This window comes from Mus musculus, chromosome 6 (genome assembly GCF_000001635.26).
Source record: "Mus musculus strain C57BL/6J chromosome 6, GRCm38.p6 C57BL/6J".
In the NCBI taxonomy this organism is placed as follows: domain Eukaryota; kingdom Metazoa; phylum Chordata; class Mammalia; order Rodentia; family Muridae; genus Mus; species Mus musculus.
The window spans coordinates 39,353,872-39,369,553 of NC_000072.6; the positions used below are offsets into that span (position 1 = coordinate 39,353,872).

The 15,682-nt window shown below is 43.8% G+C and overlaps 1 protein-coding gene across 18 annotated transcripts in view; it reads right to left on the bottom strand.

Annotated features, from left to right (window-relative positions):
* Window positions 1-15,682, bottom strand: part of Slc37a3 (solute carrier family 37 (glycerol-3-phosphate transporter), member 3) — a 42,956-nt gene that overhangs the window by 19,102 nt on the left and 8,172 nt on the right. For 8 of the 18 annotated variants that reach the window (XM_006506658.3, XM_006506665.3, XM_006506661.4 and 5 more), the window contains 5 exons: window positions 13,018-13,175; window positions 10,632-10,740; window positions 6,079-6,171; window positions 3,529-3,612; window positions 1,106-1,251 (listed from right to left, as the gene is read on the bottom strand). In XM_006506658.3, the coding sequence (XP_006506721.1) occupies window positions 1,106-1,251; window positions 3,529-3,612; window positions 6,079-6,171; window positions 10,632-10,740; window positions 13,018-13,106 (521 nt within the window). In that variant the 5' untranslated portion in view covers window positions 13,107-13,175. Of the gene's footprint in view, window positions 1-1,105; window positions 1,252-3,528; window positions 3,613-6,078; window positions 6,172-10,631; window positions 10,741-13,017; window positions 13,176-13,772; window positions 13,896-15,682 lie in introns of all 18 variants that reach the window. The other 10 variants (XM_006506659.4, XM_017321757.1, NM_001361618.1 and 7 more) reach the window with 3 other exon arrangements.

Genomic DNA, 15,682 nt, shown 5'->3' on the forward strand with positions numbered 1-15,682 from the left:
TTCCACCATTTAAAAAACAAAACCAAAAAAAGGAAATGCCTTTACAACGCAATTGTAATAATATATTGGCAGAACGGAGCACAAGGCCTGCTGCAATATAATCAGAGTGCTCTTGAATGTTACTCATCCCTCCACAAGACAGTTTACAGGTGAACGGTCGCAGCATTACTGACTGTTCATGACTGAGGGAGCTCCAGTTATGAAACTGGGGAAGATGGAGGCTGTGAAGCACCTGCCAAGTGCACGCTGAACACCACAGTGGAAGGGGAATGTCTGCTGCCATGTATAAGAGCAAACATGCAAAGAAGCCAGATGGGAGGTAAGCATGCCCCTAAAGACATATACACTCTGACCCAGGTGAAATGACTAAACGCCACGTCAACACTGCTTCTGAAAGAGAAGCATCACCAACAGCCATCATCCACAGAGCAACTCTAGTTCACTCGACTTATTCTCCATCCTAGGACTCGGGCTCAGCATCCTTCTTCCAGGCTGGCTGGGAAAATCCATCAGCAGGCACCTTCCTTTACCCTGCAGCCCACACCACTCATGGCAAGGCCAACACAGTCTAACCTGGAGGGTGAGAGGTAGGGCAAAGCTCGGCCTAAGCCCCAAAGGTGGCAACGTCTGAATGAGAATCCTTGCATGTGACCTTAGGCATGTCCTTAGGAACACAGGTCACTTACTTCCTGTGTACTAACAGTATCTTCTACACAAGTGCTCAACCACTGGGCTATGCCCCTAACTTTCATGAAAAACTTTTGGACTAAGCTTCCTTATTGTTAATGTAACGATAAGATAACCACAGAGTCTCAAACTATGGCAAAGAAGACTACACTCAAAAGAACACCCATACTGGATGGCAGGCACATGGGTGGGACTTTGACAGTTCTTAAAGAAGAGCTGAAGGAGGAGGAACTGGGACATACAGCCTTAAGAACGTGCCTCTCTGGATATTTACAGACCATCACTGAAGTCCACAAGACACTGCCTTCTATCCTGGAACTGCTCAGAGAGATGATGAGGCACACTCTGAAGCACCAAGTTAGCAGAATGTGACCAGACCCAGTGACATTAATGCAGTCAGAGGAAGGAAACAGCATACCCAGCTTTCCCAAACCAGTTGCCCATCACAGCAACCACACAGGGCCAACCAGTGGACTGCAGCAGGCCGTTCACAATCCACAGACCGCAGTAGAACCACTTGTTGTAGAAGTGCAGCCATTCCGTAAGAGTACCAAAGACAAACACCTTCGAGAGAAGGAAAGAGAAAAGGGACATGTGACATCCACAGACGTTTCAATACACCCAACTGCTTTCCAGGATACACAAAAAGTGCATTCATGGAATAGGGAGAAGGCTCAGTGGGTAAGTATGAAGACCCAAGTGCAAATCGCTGCAGCCATGTAAAAACCTGAATGTGGTCATGTGTACCCTTGTAACCCCAGAGCTGTGTGGGATGCAAACAGAAAGACTGCTGAGGCTTGAGAGATGCCAGTTCAGGGAGAGATCCTGCCTCGAGAGAAAAGGCTGGAGAAAGATAGGTCAGAACGCACAATATCCTCCATTGGCTTCTCTATGTGCACACCCGCAGGCACACAAGCAGTGCATGCACATGTGCACATGTGCACACACACACACACACACATACACACACACATTCTGCTTCCCACCCTTCAACTTGCATCTTCCAATCTAGAAGCGGAGTTCCCATTTTCCATCTTCTTCCATCTGTTCCCTCATTCCCTCTGAAGCAGCACATGAACCCACATGTCTGCTCAGGACAGATCCAGGCACTGGGCATCAGGGCAGTCCCAGGTGAACCCAGCTGTTGCTACAGCAGCTACTAAGTTCACTCGCATAAGTGAGTCCTGTCTGTCATCTGCTGAATTATTCAGCTGTTTCTACCATGGGCCTGCTTTTTTCCAGGCATTTTGCTCAAAGGGACTTCTGATTCACAGTTGAAGCCTACTTTGTTTGAGAGGTCTTGGTGTAGGGGAGTAAAATACTGTCAGGTCTCAGTTGTAAATTCTTAAATAAGCAAAACTGCAAGAACAGAAAAATGGTCAGTGGTTGCCAGCAGCTGGGAGAAGAGGGAGAGGCAGTCAGTCAGCCATGCTTGTTTGCGGAAACATCACTACATAAAGGGTTTATGTGTAAATATTTAAAAAGCATGTATATAAATAAGTACAGGTTATCAGCTTATGAATAAACTGCTTTAATTTCTAAAACTTTAAGAAAAAAGGTTTTTTTCTTTCCCTGTAATGTAAATGTCAGACACTGAAACACTATAATAAATCAGAATCTAACTAAAGTCTAGAAGTTGATTCAACCAATAAGAACCCCTTACTAGGGGTTGGGGATTTAGCTCAGTGGTAGAGCACTTGCCTAGCAAGCGCAAGACCCTGGGTTCGATCCTCAGCCGTTCCAAATGACCCTCAGACAGACAGACAGACAGACACACACGCACACACACACACGATGTTCACTGCAACAGCAGGATGAGGGATCTGCACATCCCTTTGTAAACGAGGAAGGAGAAACACTGCAGAATCTGGGTCAGAAAACAGGAGCAAGAGGCAAGCCCAGGCTGTCCCAGACTGTTCCAGGCTGTCCCAGGCTAGGGTCTGTGGTGCTACTCTGGAAAGCCAGACTGACGCATAAGCACAGGCTGAGGGAGAAGACAGCAAGGGTACTGAAGAGGCCACGGAGGGTTCCTGCTAGAGCAGGGGAGGAAGTCAGGACTCTCTCATTGACTCCGAGAAGTGCAGAGCTAGGGGTGTCAACTGGCCATGGCATGAGGGCCATAGGAGGTAAGGAGAATAAAAGCACTGGGTAGAAAAGAGTGGCCAGGTTAGGGCACCAGAAAGTAGTTAGTCAGTCTACAGCAAAGGTAGGCAAGCAAGTGTGACTGGCAGGCAGCCTGAAACCAGGCCGCTGAGACCCCAGCATTCTGCTGTTTACGAAGACTATGTGAATCAAGGAAGGACAAGAGCCACCTGAAGCTGGGCAGTGGTGGCGTACGCCTTTAATCCCAGTGCTCAGGAGGCAGAGGCAGGAGGATCTTTGAGTTCAAAGCCAACCTGTTCTACAGAGTGAGTTCCAAGACAGCCAGGGCTTTACAGAGACCCTGTCTCAAAAAAAAAAAAAAGTGATCTGCCTAAGCCGAAGACACACAGGAAGATGACGTGAAGAAGTCTAGCCTCTCTCCTCCACTCCAGACGGAGGCAGAGAAGGGTTACCTAAAATGCTAGAACATCTGGTCAAAAGAGCATTAACTGTTTATTTTTTAATTTTATTTATTGTTAGCGTGTATTGTTATGTTTGTGATATACAAGTGTGAGTGGGTGTAGACACATGCAGGGTGCACTCGCGGAGGTGAAGGGGCAACTTTCAGGCCTACTGTGTCTCTCTCCACAGTGTGATCAGAGGATTGAACTCAGGTCATCAGCTGAGATCGGCTCCTTTAACTAAGCCATCTGGCCAGCCCAGTAATAACTACAATAACTATAAAATCTTCCAACTTACCACGAATGCAGAAGAGCACATGCCAAAAGACAGAACCCATCGCAAATTCAGCCGATCGCCTATGATGCCGCTGATGAAGAGGCCCTAAAATAAAGCATTTCAGTTGGTGGCTCTAAAAACAGTAACAGTCTACGCTGGGAGTGCACATGACACATGAGGTAAACTAGAGAGGTGACTGAAAAAAAAAAAGCCAACCCTTAATCACATGCACATTAACTGTCTATGAATGTCAGTGCTTCAGCAAATAACATTACACTACAAACATTCCACAGGGAAAAATAAAAAACAAACACCAAGCCCCCAAGTACGTTCCATTTTCTAGGTGAGCTGGATTGAGCAGTGGTCCTCAGCGTTGCTGCAGGACTCTCTGAAGCATCTGCATTTGGAGTTAAGAAGTGCTGCACATGTGAGCAGTCTGTGGTGACTTGTAAGGCACAGGCCAGCACTCCGGGTCTGTGCCCCTTAGGCCCCTTAGGTTTCAGGGCATCATAAAGCAGAGGATGGGAAGGCTGGGAGGGAATAACCCATGAGAGGCATAAGTGGCCTATCTTCTCTGTCTTCCCAGTGCAGAGCAGGAACTGAACACTGAGATCAGTCTAGACCTTAAGAGCAACACACCTTACACTTCTGCCACAAATGTATACAATGAGTGACTGTCTTGACTTCAAACTTCGGTTGACATAGGACCAGCTATTTCTAATACACTAACTGTCTTAATGACACAGAACCCTTAGATGACAAATATCACAAGTGTTTTGTCCCTCCACACTGCAAGCACACAAGCATTAAAGTAGGCTCACTGGTCTATAAATGCCATGAGAGGCCTTGTGCCACTTGTGAATAAGGGGCCATGAAAACCTCTTTCAGATGATGAAATCAACTGGTTATGTGTTGCTCCAGAAAGCAGAATGCCTGGAAGCCACATGAAGAAAGGCAGATCCACAGAAACAACCAATTTGGGGCTGGAAAAATGGCTCAGCAGTTAGCAGCAATGGCTGCTCTTTCAGGGTCTGACTCTCAGAACTCTCATGGTGGCTCAAAACTATCTGCAGGTCAGATTCCAGGGATCTGATACAGATACCAGGCACATAAGTGGTGTACAGACATAAATGTGGGCAAAGCACCTATATACACAAAATAAAAATCTACCAGACATGGTGGAGCACGCCTTTAATCCCAGGACTTGGGAGGCAGAAGCAGGAAATTTTCTGTGAGTTTGAGGCAAGCCTGGTTTACTTATATAGCAAGCTCTAAGACAGCCAGGGGCAACACAGACCTTACTGAAAAAGAAAAAGAAAAAATTAATTTTTTAAAAAGGATCTGATGAGGGGCTGGAGAGATGGCTCAGCAGGTAAGAGCACTGACTGCTCTTCTGAAGGTTCTGAGTTCAAATCCCAGCAACCACATGGTGGCTCACAACCACCAGTAATGAGATCTGACACCCTCTTTTGGTGTGTCTGACGACAGCTACAGTGTACTTATTTATAACAATAAATCTTTGGGCCAGAGTGAGCAGGAACTGAGAGAGCAGGGCCAACCGGAGCGAGCAGAAGTCCTAAAAATTCAATTCCCAACAACCACATGAAAGCTCACAACCACCTGTACAGCTACAGTGTGTACTCATATGCATTAAATAAATAAATAAATAAATCTTTTTTAAAAAAAGACCTGATGAGGAGTAGGGGAGGTCAGTCGTGGAAAAACATATGTCCAGGTACAAGCCCTGAGTTTGATTCTCACCACCACAATATAGAAAGAAAGAAAGAAAGAAAGAAAGAAAGAAAGAAAGAAAGAAAGAAAGAAAGAAAGAAAGAAAGAAAGAAAAAGGGAAAGGGAAAGGGAAAGGGAAAGGGAAAGGGAAAGGGAAAGGGAAAGGGAAAGGGAAAGGGAAAGGGAAAGGGAAAGGGAAAGGGAAAGGGAAAGGGAAAGGGAAAGGGAAAGGGAAAGGGAAAGGGAAAGGGAAAGGAACGGAACGGAACGGAACGGAACGGAACGAAACGAAACGAAAAGAAAAGAAAAGAAAAGAAAGTTGTGGTCTGGAGAGATGGCTCAGTGGTTAAGAGCCCTGACTATTCTTTCAGAGGCCCTGAGTTCAATTCCCAGCAACCACACGGTGGTTCAAGATGGCTCTGTAATGGGATCCAATGCCCTCTTCTGGTGTGTCTGAAGACAGCTACAGTGTACTCACATACATAAAATAAATAAATAAATCTTAAAAATAAATTAGTTACTTAAAAATTAAAACAATATAATTATATATATAAGCTATAAAATTTAGTAGGTATTTAAATTTTTATATAATTACATATAAACTATATATAAAATAATAATTTTAATACATATTAAATTAATATAATAAATATTTTATTTAAATTTTTAGTTAAAAATATTTTACATAATAGTTATTTTTAAAACAAAACAATAGTTTTATACATAAATTTATAGATTATACATTAAAATCATATATAAACTAATATAATTTTAACATATAAAAATTAAGCAATTATTTAAAAAACAAAATCAAATAAAGTCCATCATATGAACACTTACCACAGCATAGGAGAACAGAAAAACAGTATCTAGTGTTCCAAGAAAAAGAGTGGCTTCCTCTGTGCTGGGAAATAGATGGTTGCTGCTCCAGATCTGCAGAACGACAGGACAAGTCACTCTGCTGTGACCTTAGTCCTTCACACCAGTCAACCACCTCCCAATACCCTGCACCTCCCACCACGATTGCCTGACCCCGGTGTGAAGGGCAAGGCAGTGAGCTCTGGTAAGGAAACAGGCACACAAGGAAAGGGGTGATCCCAGACCAGGGTTCCTGTGTGAAACGCCAGCTCTGACAAGGGCCTGCTGCTACCTTATAGTCTACCCTATCTATCTCTTAAGCCAAAATCCTGAGCTGCTGGTGGCCCAGACTTCAGTAAGGACACTCGGCAGTGTGTGCACATGCAGGCATTTGGAAGAAATAAATTCTGACTGAATTAAATACCCTATGAATGAGAAACTGTCCACCTCCATCTAGGAAAGCCATGTTTTATGTACTTTAAAAATAACTCTGAAGCCAGGCGGTGGTGACGCACACCTTTAATCCCAGCACTTGGGAGGCAGAGGCAGGCAGATTGCTGAGTTCAAGGCCAGCCTGGTCTACAGAGTGAGTTCTAGGACAGCCAGGGCTACACAGAGAAACCCTGTCTCAAAAACAAACAAACAAACCAACCTTCCCTGAGCTGGAGAGATAGGTCAGTGATTAAAAACCCCAGCTGCTCTTTCAGAGGACCCAGGTTCAGTTCCCAGCATCCATAATGTGACTCACAATCAGAAGATCTGATGCCCTCTTCTGGCCTCCATTGAAAGCAGGCATGCATATGGTACATACATACATGAATATTTTTAATTAATAAAATTCATATATATTTATATGATAAAACCAGCCTCCCAGAGCAGACGCTGCCTGGATCTGGAGTTGCAGGAAGACTTGACTACAGATGAACACAGCAGAGTTTGGGGATATGCACATTATCTGCTTGTGGCTTACAGCATGGGTTAGATCACCTACTTCAGAATATTAAAGAGAAATTTTACTACCACAGTATTATTTTTCTAAGATTTATTTTTAGAGTCTGCAAGGAAGCTCAGCAGATATAATCCAGACCACCTGAGTTCAATCCCCAAGACCCAATGGTGGAAGGAGAAAATAGACCCCAGAAGTTGTCCTCTGACATATCTACATACGTGCCGTGGCATGCACATGCCCTCACTAATACACACAAAATAAACAAATGAAATTTTAAAAATAATTTTAAGATTTATTTATTTATTTATTTATTTATTTATTTTATGTATACTGTGTTCTGCTTACATGTATGCCTACACACCAGAAGAGGGCACCAACCCCATTACAGATGATTGTGAGCCACCATGTGGTTGCTGGGAATTAAACTCAGGACCCCTGGAAGAGCAGTCAATGCTCTTAACCTCTAAGCCATCCCTCCAGCCCGCAATGTAAACATTTTAAGATTTATTTTTATTTCTACCCTCCCTTGGGGGTCTTGCACATGTGTGCATGGAAGTGTGGATACCATAGAGGCCAGAGACACTGGATCCCCTGAGACTGAAACCGTGAGCTCCTGATGTGGGCGATAAGAACTGAACTCGGGGGCTGGAGAGATGGCTCAGCGAGTAAGAGCATTGACTGCTCTTCTGAAGGTCCTGAGTTCAAATCCCAGCAACCACATGGTGGCTCACAACCACATTGTAGCTCACAACTACATGGTGGCTATCAACCACAGGGTGGCTCATAACCACTGGTAATGAGATCTGACATCCTCTTTTGATGTGTCTGTACACTACAGTGTGCTTATATATATATAATAATAAACAAATCTTTGGGCCAGAGAAAGCAGGGACTAAGCGAGTGGGGTTGACCAAAGCAAGCAGAGTTGACTGGAGTGAGCAAAGGTCCTAAATTCAATTCCCAACAGCCAGATGAAGGCTCACAACTATCTGTACAGCTACAGTGTGTATTCATATACATAAAATAAATAAATTAATTAAAAGAAGAAAGAGAGAAAGAGAGAGAAAGAGAAAGAGAAAGCGAAAGAGAAAGAGAGAGAGAGAAAGAGAGAGAGAGAAAGGAAGGAAGGAAGAAAGAGGAGGAAGAGAGAACTCTGCAAGGACAAGTGCTCTTAACTGCTGGGCACCTTTCCAGCCCCAAATACTGTACAGAAAGTAAAATCCTGGGGCTGGTGGTATAAGTCAGAGAAGGAGAAACGCTGGATTTAAATGAATTTTCCCAATTTCTGCTGTGGTTCAGAACACAGGCATCAACAGGATGGGCCTGCAAACACAAAACTAGGCTAGGCAATGTGGCACATGCCTTTAATCACAGCACTCGGAAGGTGAGGCCGGCCTGGGCTACACAGTGAGTTCTGGCAGCCAATCAATCCAAACTGAAAAATCAGCATACTAACATCTATTTTATAGAGCAAAATAAATGAATACCTAAAGAGCTGGGGGTGAGGCCCAGAATAGTACACTTGTGAAGCACTCGCCTAGATGAAATCCTGGATCGATCCCCAGTACCCAGATGGATTAACCATCGAGCAAGCAAAAGCCAATGCTATTCCATGAGGACTAATAATGTGAATGGTTATCACCGAAAAGAGTCAACCCACAGGCCAAAGATGGCCCTCCGTAGCAAAGCCTGCTGACAAGGCTGGCCCCTCAGCATCAGATCTTTCTAACGGAAACTAAGGAGGGCACTCTCCTTAGGACTAAGGGCACTCTCTATACCCAGCAATCCTGAACCCTGCTTTCCTGAGACCCAGGAATTTTAATATGTGCCACACAGCCCCAAATAAAATCCCTGGTATGAGTCTCCAATGGGCTTCTCAGGTAGTCAGCAATTCACATACTTTGTTACAGCCTCTTGCTGTAAAACAGAAGCCTACCCTGGGAGGGAACCTGCAACTGTGTGCCTGGTTTCTGTTGGCTAATTTCACTTCCTGTCCTTTTTCTGTAATAAACCACACATGCTGAGTGCTGTGACCACTAACTATTAAACCTGGAGTGGCCTTGGGGACTGCAAACCCAGAATCCCAAAACACCAATCTACTTTTCTGGGTTCTAGGCAGACTACACCTGAATCCCATACTGAGCGATCGAATGTCACCAAACTACAGCTGAAGGAGCCAAAGCTGTTGTGCAGAAACAAGAAATGAGGGGCCAGCAAGAAGGCATTTAAATCTCCAGGACCCACAAGGCGGAAGGCAAAGAACCGACTCCTGAACACTCCGAATATGCACATAAATAAATAAAACTCTGTTTAAAGAAAAAAAAGAAAAAAGAAAATAGACGTATTATATCTCATCCCAAAAAGAAAAGCAAAATTTCTCCAGAAAATGGGGCTGAAAAGATGGCTCGTCAGTTTTGAGTACTTGCTGTTCTCCAGATGACTAACATTCACTTCCCAGCACCCACATGGGGCAGCGCATACCCTCCAACTCCAGAAAACGCAATGTTCTCTTGGTCTCTCTGGGCACCTGCATGTATGCTTACATACACACACATAAAACAGACATTTTTAAAAAGAAAGTTACTTTTAAAAAAAGAGAAAAGTAATGGGATCTGATGGTGTGTCTGAAGACAGCTACAGTGTACTTACATATAATAATAAATAAATCTTGAAAGAAAGAAAGAAAGAAAGAAAGAAAGAAAGAAAGAAAGAAAGAAAGAAAGAGGGAGGGAGGGAGGGAGGGAGGGAGGGAGGGAGGGAGGGAGGGAGGGAGGGAAGGAAGGAAGGAAGGAAGGAAGGAAGGAAGGAAGGAAGGAAGGAAGGAAGGAAGGAAGGAAGGAAACAGCAACCATGCGGGGTGGCATGTGCCATTAATTCCAAAATTCAGGAAGCAGAGGAAGATCTCTGTGAGTTCAGGACCAGGCTGGTGACAAGTTCCAGAGCAGCCAGGGCTACATAGAGAGATCCTGTCAAGAAAGGAAAGGGGGGTGTGAGGGAAGGAGGGAGAGCGAGGGGAGGAAAGAAAGAAGGGGAAAAGGAAAACAAAAAAAAGAAAGAAGTAAGTAAGTGTCTGGGCGTAATGACTCACACCTTTAACCAAGCATGTAGGAGCAGGAGCAGGAGCAGGAGCAGGCAGAGCTCTGTGGAGTCAAGCCAGCCTTGTCCACAAGCAAATACCAGGCTTCACAGTAAGACCTTGTCTCAAAAGAGTGAGAGAGAGAGAGAGAGAGAGAGAGATGGAGGGAGAAAAAGGAAAGGGTACAAGATTAAGTAATAACTAAAAGTCAAAAATAAACCAAGGGGGCTGGAGAGATGGCAGGGGTTAAGAGCACTGGCTTTGTTCTTCCAGAGGTCCTGAATTCAATTCCCAGCAACCACATGGTGGCTTATAACCATCTGTGATGGGATCTGATGCCCTTCTGGAGTGTCTGAAGACAGTTATCGTGTATTTACATATAATAAATAAATTATTAAAAAAATTTTTTTTAAAAAGTCTGAGCAGATGACAGGAAAAAGAACTTAAGAAGAGCTTATGGGCAGGCACAGAGGAGAGCCCTCCTTAGCTCCGCCCTAGCATTCTGCATACCTCTGCAGGCAGGTCAAGTGATGTGTTAAAAGCATTTGGGGTCCACTGCTTAGAGATACTGACTTTCACATTGCTAAATGTTTTTCTTGACGCATGGAGCAATGAATAGCTGCAAAACACAGAGAGAAAAGACAACTGAATGAGAAGCCAAGAAAACAGCACTCAACAAAATACAAACCCGTGCACATTTGCTTTATTTGAGTTTGGAAGCTTTACAAAAAAAGAAAACTATTTGCTGCTTTGTAAAAACTACTAATTAAGACAGACTCTGCTAGCCAGATGATGATAGCACTCACCTTTAATCCCAGCACTCAGGAGGCAGAGGCAGGCACACCTCTGAGTTTGAGGCCAGCCTGGTTTACAGAGAAAGTTCCAGGGCAACAAGGACTACACAGGAAAACCCTGTCTCAAAAAACCAAAGGGTAGGGGGCACTGTTTCGTGAACCCACTGTCTGTTGTTTGTGCATAACTTACCCTGAAACTAAACGTGATGGGCTGCACCTAATTTAAGGCATGGTGCCTCTTCAGGAAAGCACAGCCATTCAGTACCCTTGCCTTCAGATTTCTGTTTCTCCCTCACACAGATGCCTGCCCCAATCTGACAAATGGAGAGCTCTAAGCCAAACTGTCAAAATTACCTAGCAACTCTTATAAGACTACAGAAGCACTTTCCTAATTTATTACTGGAGGGGGAAGTCAACACTTTGAGTGCCTTTGATAAAGATTAATGGGGCTGGTGATGGCTCGGTGGTGGCTAAGGGAATCTAATTCCACACCTATTGCCCTGAGTTCAATCCCCAGGGCATACATAGTAAAAGGACAGAACCAGCTCCAAGAACCTGTCTAATGACCTCCACTCAGACCACAGCAGAGAGCTCACCCACAGCAAATGAGGAAACAAACAAAATTAATAATAAAATCCATATAATATATCAGACCAGTTGAGTATGAGGCCTACGTATATGTCCCTACCTCTAAATGTACTAGTTCAGATTATGTTCCTACGAAGGTCACTTAGGGCTATAGAATCAGAAACTCAGACAATTCCTCCAGTCATGCCTATCTAGTCAGGGGCTACTAACCCTCAGAAGTTACCAAAATTCCTTACACATCTCTCTCATCTTTGCTGCTCTAGGAGGCTCTGGGCATTCTCTGCACGTCTCCTGAGTGCACACATCTTTTGTTACAAGCCCCTGGTTTCCATAAAGAACACCTAATATCAGACTCAGCCTCTCAACCTCTGCAACATTTTATGTTAACAGTTCTTGATTCAAGGTGAGACATTTAGCAGTACCCCCAAGTCTCCGACAAGACAATCGAAATGCGGGGGCTGGTGAGATGGCTCAGTGGGTTAGAGCACCCGACTGCTCTTCCGAAGGTCCAGAGTTCAAATCCCAGCAACCACATGGTGGCTCACAACCATCCGTAATGAGATCTGACTCCCTCTTCTGGTGTGTCTGAAGACAGCTACAATGTACTTACATATAATAAATAAATAAATCTTTAAAAAAAAAAAAAAAAAAAAAGACAATCGAAATGCATCAAATTGTCAAATAACCCCTAGAAAGCAAAATGCAAAATGACCTAGAGAACTATCATCCTAAAGTCATCAATAAAGTAAGTATAATGGGGATACCTGGATGCATATTTATAATATAAGGGCTGATACAGGATTATGATTTCAAGGCTAGCCTGAATTAATGTGTGAATGCTCGAGCACACAGTGCATTCAAAACACTCATACACGAGCTGGAGAGATGGCTCAGTGGTAAGAGCACCAACTGTTCTTCTGAAGGTTCTGAGTTCAAATCCTAGCAACCATATGGTGGCTCACAACCATCTATAATGAGATCTGATGCCCTCTTCTGGGGTGTCTAAAGACACCTATAATGTACTTACATATAATAAATAAATAAATCTTAAAAAAAAAATCACTCGTGCACATATTTAAAAAACAAAAAGGTTGGACTGTGGCTGGGGTGGTGGTGCACACCTTTAAGCCCACCGTGACTCCAGAGGCAGAGGTAGGTGGATCTCTGTGAATACAAGACCAGAGTGGTCTACATAGCAAGTGACAAACCAGCCAGGGTTACACGCTGAGATGCTATCTCAAAAAAAGTTGACTTACAAGGGTGTCATTAAATATTTAGGGGAATGATATGTAGCTCAGAGACAGAGCATACGTTCCACATGCTTGCAACCCTGAGTTCTATGCCAAGCACCAAAACAAAACAAAACAAAATACAAAAGAAAGCTATCACACAGAAACCTTGTCTCAAAACAACATCAAGAAAGCCATCTATTTCACTGGAAGCCTGTGTCAACCAACATACTGATACAGTATCGTCCCCACAGGCAGAAGACAAGAGTGTCAGCCAGCCATTACCTGAAGAACGTGAGCAGGAACACAGCAAGGTGGTGATGGCTGAAGCTGGTGAGGAGAGCTCCTCTCTGCAAAAATCGTGGCCAGGCCATGCTCTTCCCACCTCCCTCTTCACCTTGACCTCGGTCCTCCCAGTGACTGAGTTACATTGTTTCTTCTTTCTAGAGAGACAAAGATACATTATTGACATTTTTTAAATTATTTATTTATTTATTATATGTAAGTACACTGTAGCTGTCTTCAGACACTCCAGAAGAGGGAGTCAGATCTCCTCATGGATGGTTGTGAGCCACCATGTGGTTGCTGGGATTTGAACTCCGGACCTTCGGAAGAGCAGTCGGGTGCTCCTACCCACTGAGCCATCTCACCAGCCCCTATTGACATTTTTTCAAACATAAAGCAGACCTATTGACACCTGTAATTCCAGCACTTGGGAAGCTGAGGCAGAAGGATCAAGAGTTAGCTCAAGAGTGGGGGCGGTGGTGGCCCACGCCTTTAATCCCAGCACTTAGGAGGCAGAGGCAGGCGGATTTCTGAGTTCGAGGTCAGCCTGGTCTACAGAGTGAGTTCCAGGACAGCCAGGGCTACACAGAGAAACCCTGTCTCGAAAAACCAAAAAAAGAAAAAAGAGTTAGCTCAAGGGCATCCTCAGCTACAAAGAAAGTTTGAGGCTAACCTGGGCTACAGAAGACCTGTCTCAAACACACACACAGACAGGAAGGCAGACAAAGAGATTAGAGAATGATAATCCAAAGTACCTGAAATAAATTTTGTGAAGTCTGAATTAGTAGTTTATGACCAGGCAACAAATAATTGACTCCTCATCTCTTAGGCTACAGGAAGCTGGATTGACAATCATGTTTTGTAGTCATTGGCTTGTCCTGTGGTGGGAGAAGGAACCTCAACAAATGAGTAACCCCAAGGGAAGGAAGAGTCGTGCAAACTGAGAAGAAAGGCACTCACAGGAAGGGAAGGAACAGCGCAGAAGAACTGAACTAAATCTAACCCAAAAGTTCCAGGTAATACTAGAAATACTGATTAAAATAAGGAGGTATCTGCACAGAGCTGAGGAGGTGGCTCAGTGTAAGAGCAAAGGGGATCTGCTGCATCTGGCGTCCGTGGGAACCTGCACTCAGGAGCTCAGAGGACAGATGTGACTCCCAGCACCCACATGGAGGCTCGTTCACGCTAGTTCTAGGGAATACGAAACCTTCTTTGGGCTTCTCAGGCACACATATGGTACAGACATACATGCTAAAAAATACATATAAAATAACATTTTAAATGTTTTAATGTATTAAGGTATATATTTTAGTTTAACTGGTCATTGTAGCACACATCTGTAATCTTGATATTCAAGAGATGGAGGAAGAATGAAAAAATTCAAGACTAGCTCAAGATACAGGGAAAGTCACTAATCATCCCCCAAACGTAGTTGTTTTAGCGTCAAATCAATAGAATGTAGCTAATTCCACTTTTAAATCATTCCTTCTGAAAAATGCTAACAAATTTATGAGCACAGTAAGACTCTAAAAATTCTGACAAAAATAAAAACTGTTTATAATTCCAGAAGTTACAAAAACAAGAGCTATCATGTGTTGCTACTAAAATTACAGTTCTTGGTCTTGGCAGATTGCTTGCCTGGCATCCGGGAAGTCCTGAGTTTGATCCCCAGCACCATATAAACGAGGCAAGATCATGCACGCCTGTAATACCATCACTGGAGAGGGGGAGGCAGGAGGATCAGAAATTCAAGGCCATCCTTGGTATACAGTGAGTCCTAGGCCAGCTGGCTGTGCATGAAACAAAACCAAAGAAAAAGCAAACAAGAAATCAGTTCTTGGGGCTGGTGAGATGGCTCAGTGGGTAAGAGCACCCGACTGCTCTTCCAAAGGTCCGGAGTTCAAATCCCAGCAACCACATGGTGGCTCACAACCTTCCGTAACAAGATCTGACGCCCTCTTCTGGAGTGTCTGAAGACAGCTACAGTGTACTTACATATAATCAATAAATAAATCTTTAAAAAAAAAAAAAAAGAAATCAGTTCTTTTACCTGAATGCATTCCACCTCAAAACACTGAGAGAACATAAGATGTAAAATTCAAAATGTAGTATAAGAAGAGCTAAGGCAGGGCTGGAGAGATGGCTCAGCAGTTAAGAACACTGACTGTTCTTCCGAAGGTCCTGAGTTCAAATCCCAGCAACCACATGGTGGCTCACAACCATCCATAATGAGATCTGACGCCCTCTTCTGGTGTGTCTAAAGACAGCTACAGTGTACTTACATATAATAACAAATAAATCTTTGGGCCACAGAGTGAGCAGGGCCAGAGCAAACCGAGGTCCTGAATTCAATTCCCAGCAACCACATGATGGTTCACAACCATCTGTACAGCTACAGTGTACTCATATACATAAAACAAATAAAAAAATCTTTAAAAAAGAAGAAAAAGAGCTTGGGCCAGCAAGATGGCTCAGTCCATTAAGACATAGGCCACCAAGCTGATGACCTGAGTTGGATCTCTAGGACCCACACAGGGTGTAGAGAACCAACTCCCTCCCTCAAGTTGTCCTCTTACCTCCAAACGTGCACCATCCCCCACACAGGGAGACATGTAATAAAATAATGAATAACTATATTAAAATTCAAGGAATTGAGATGACTATT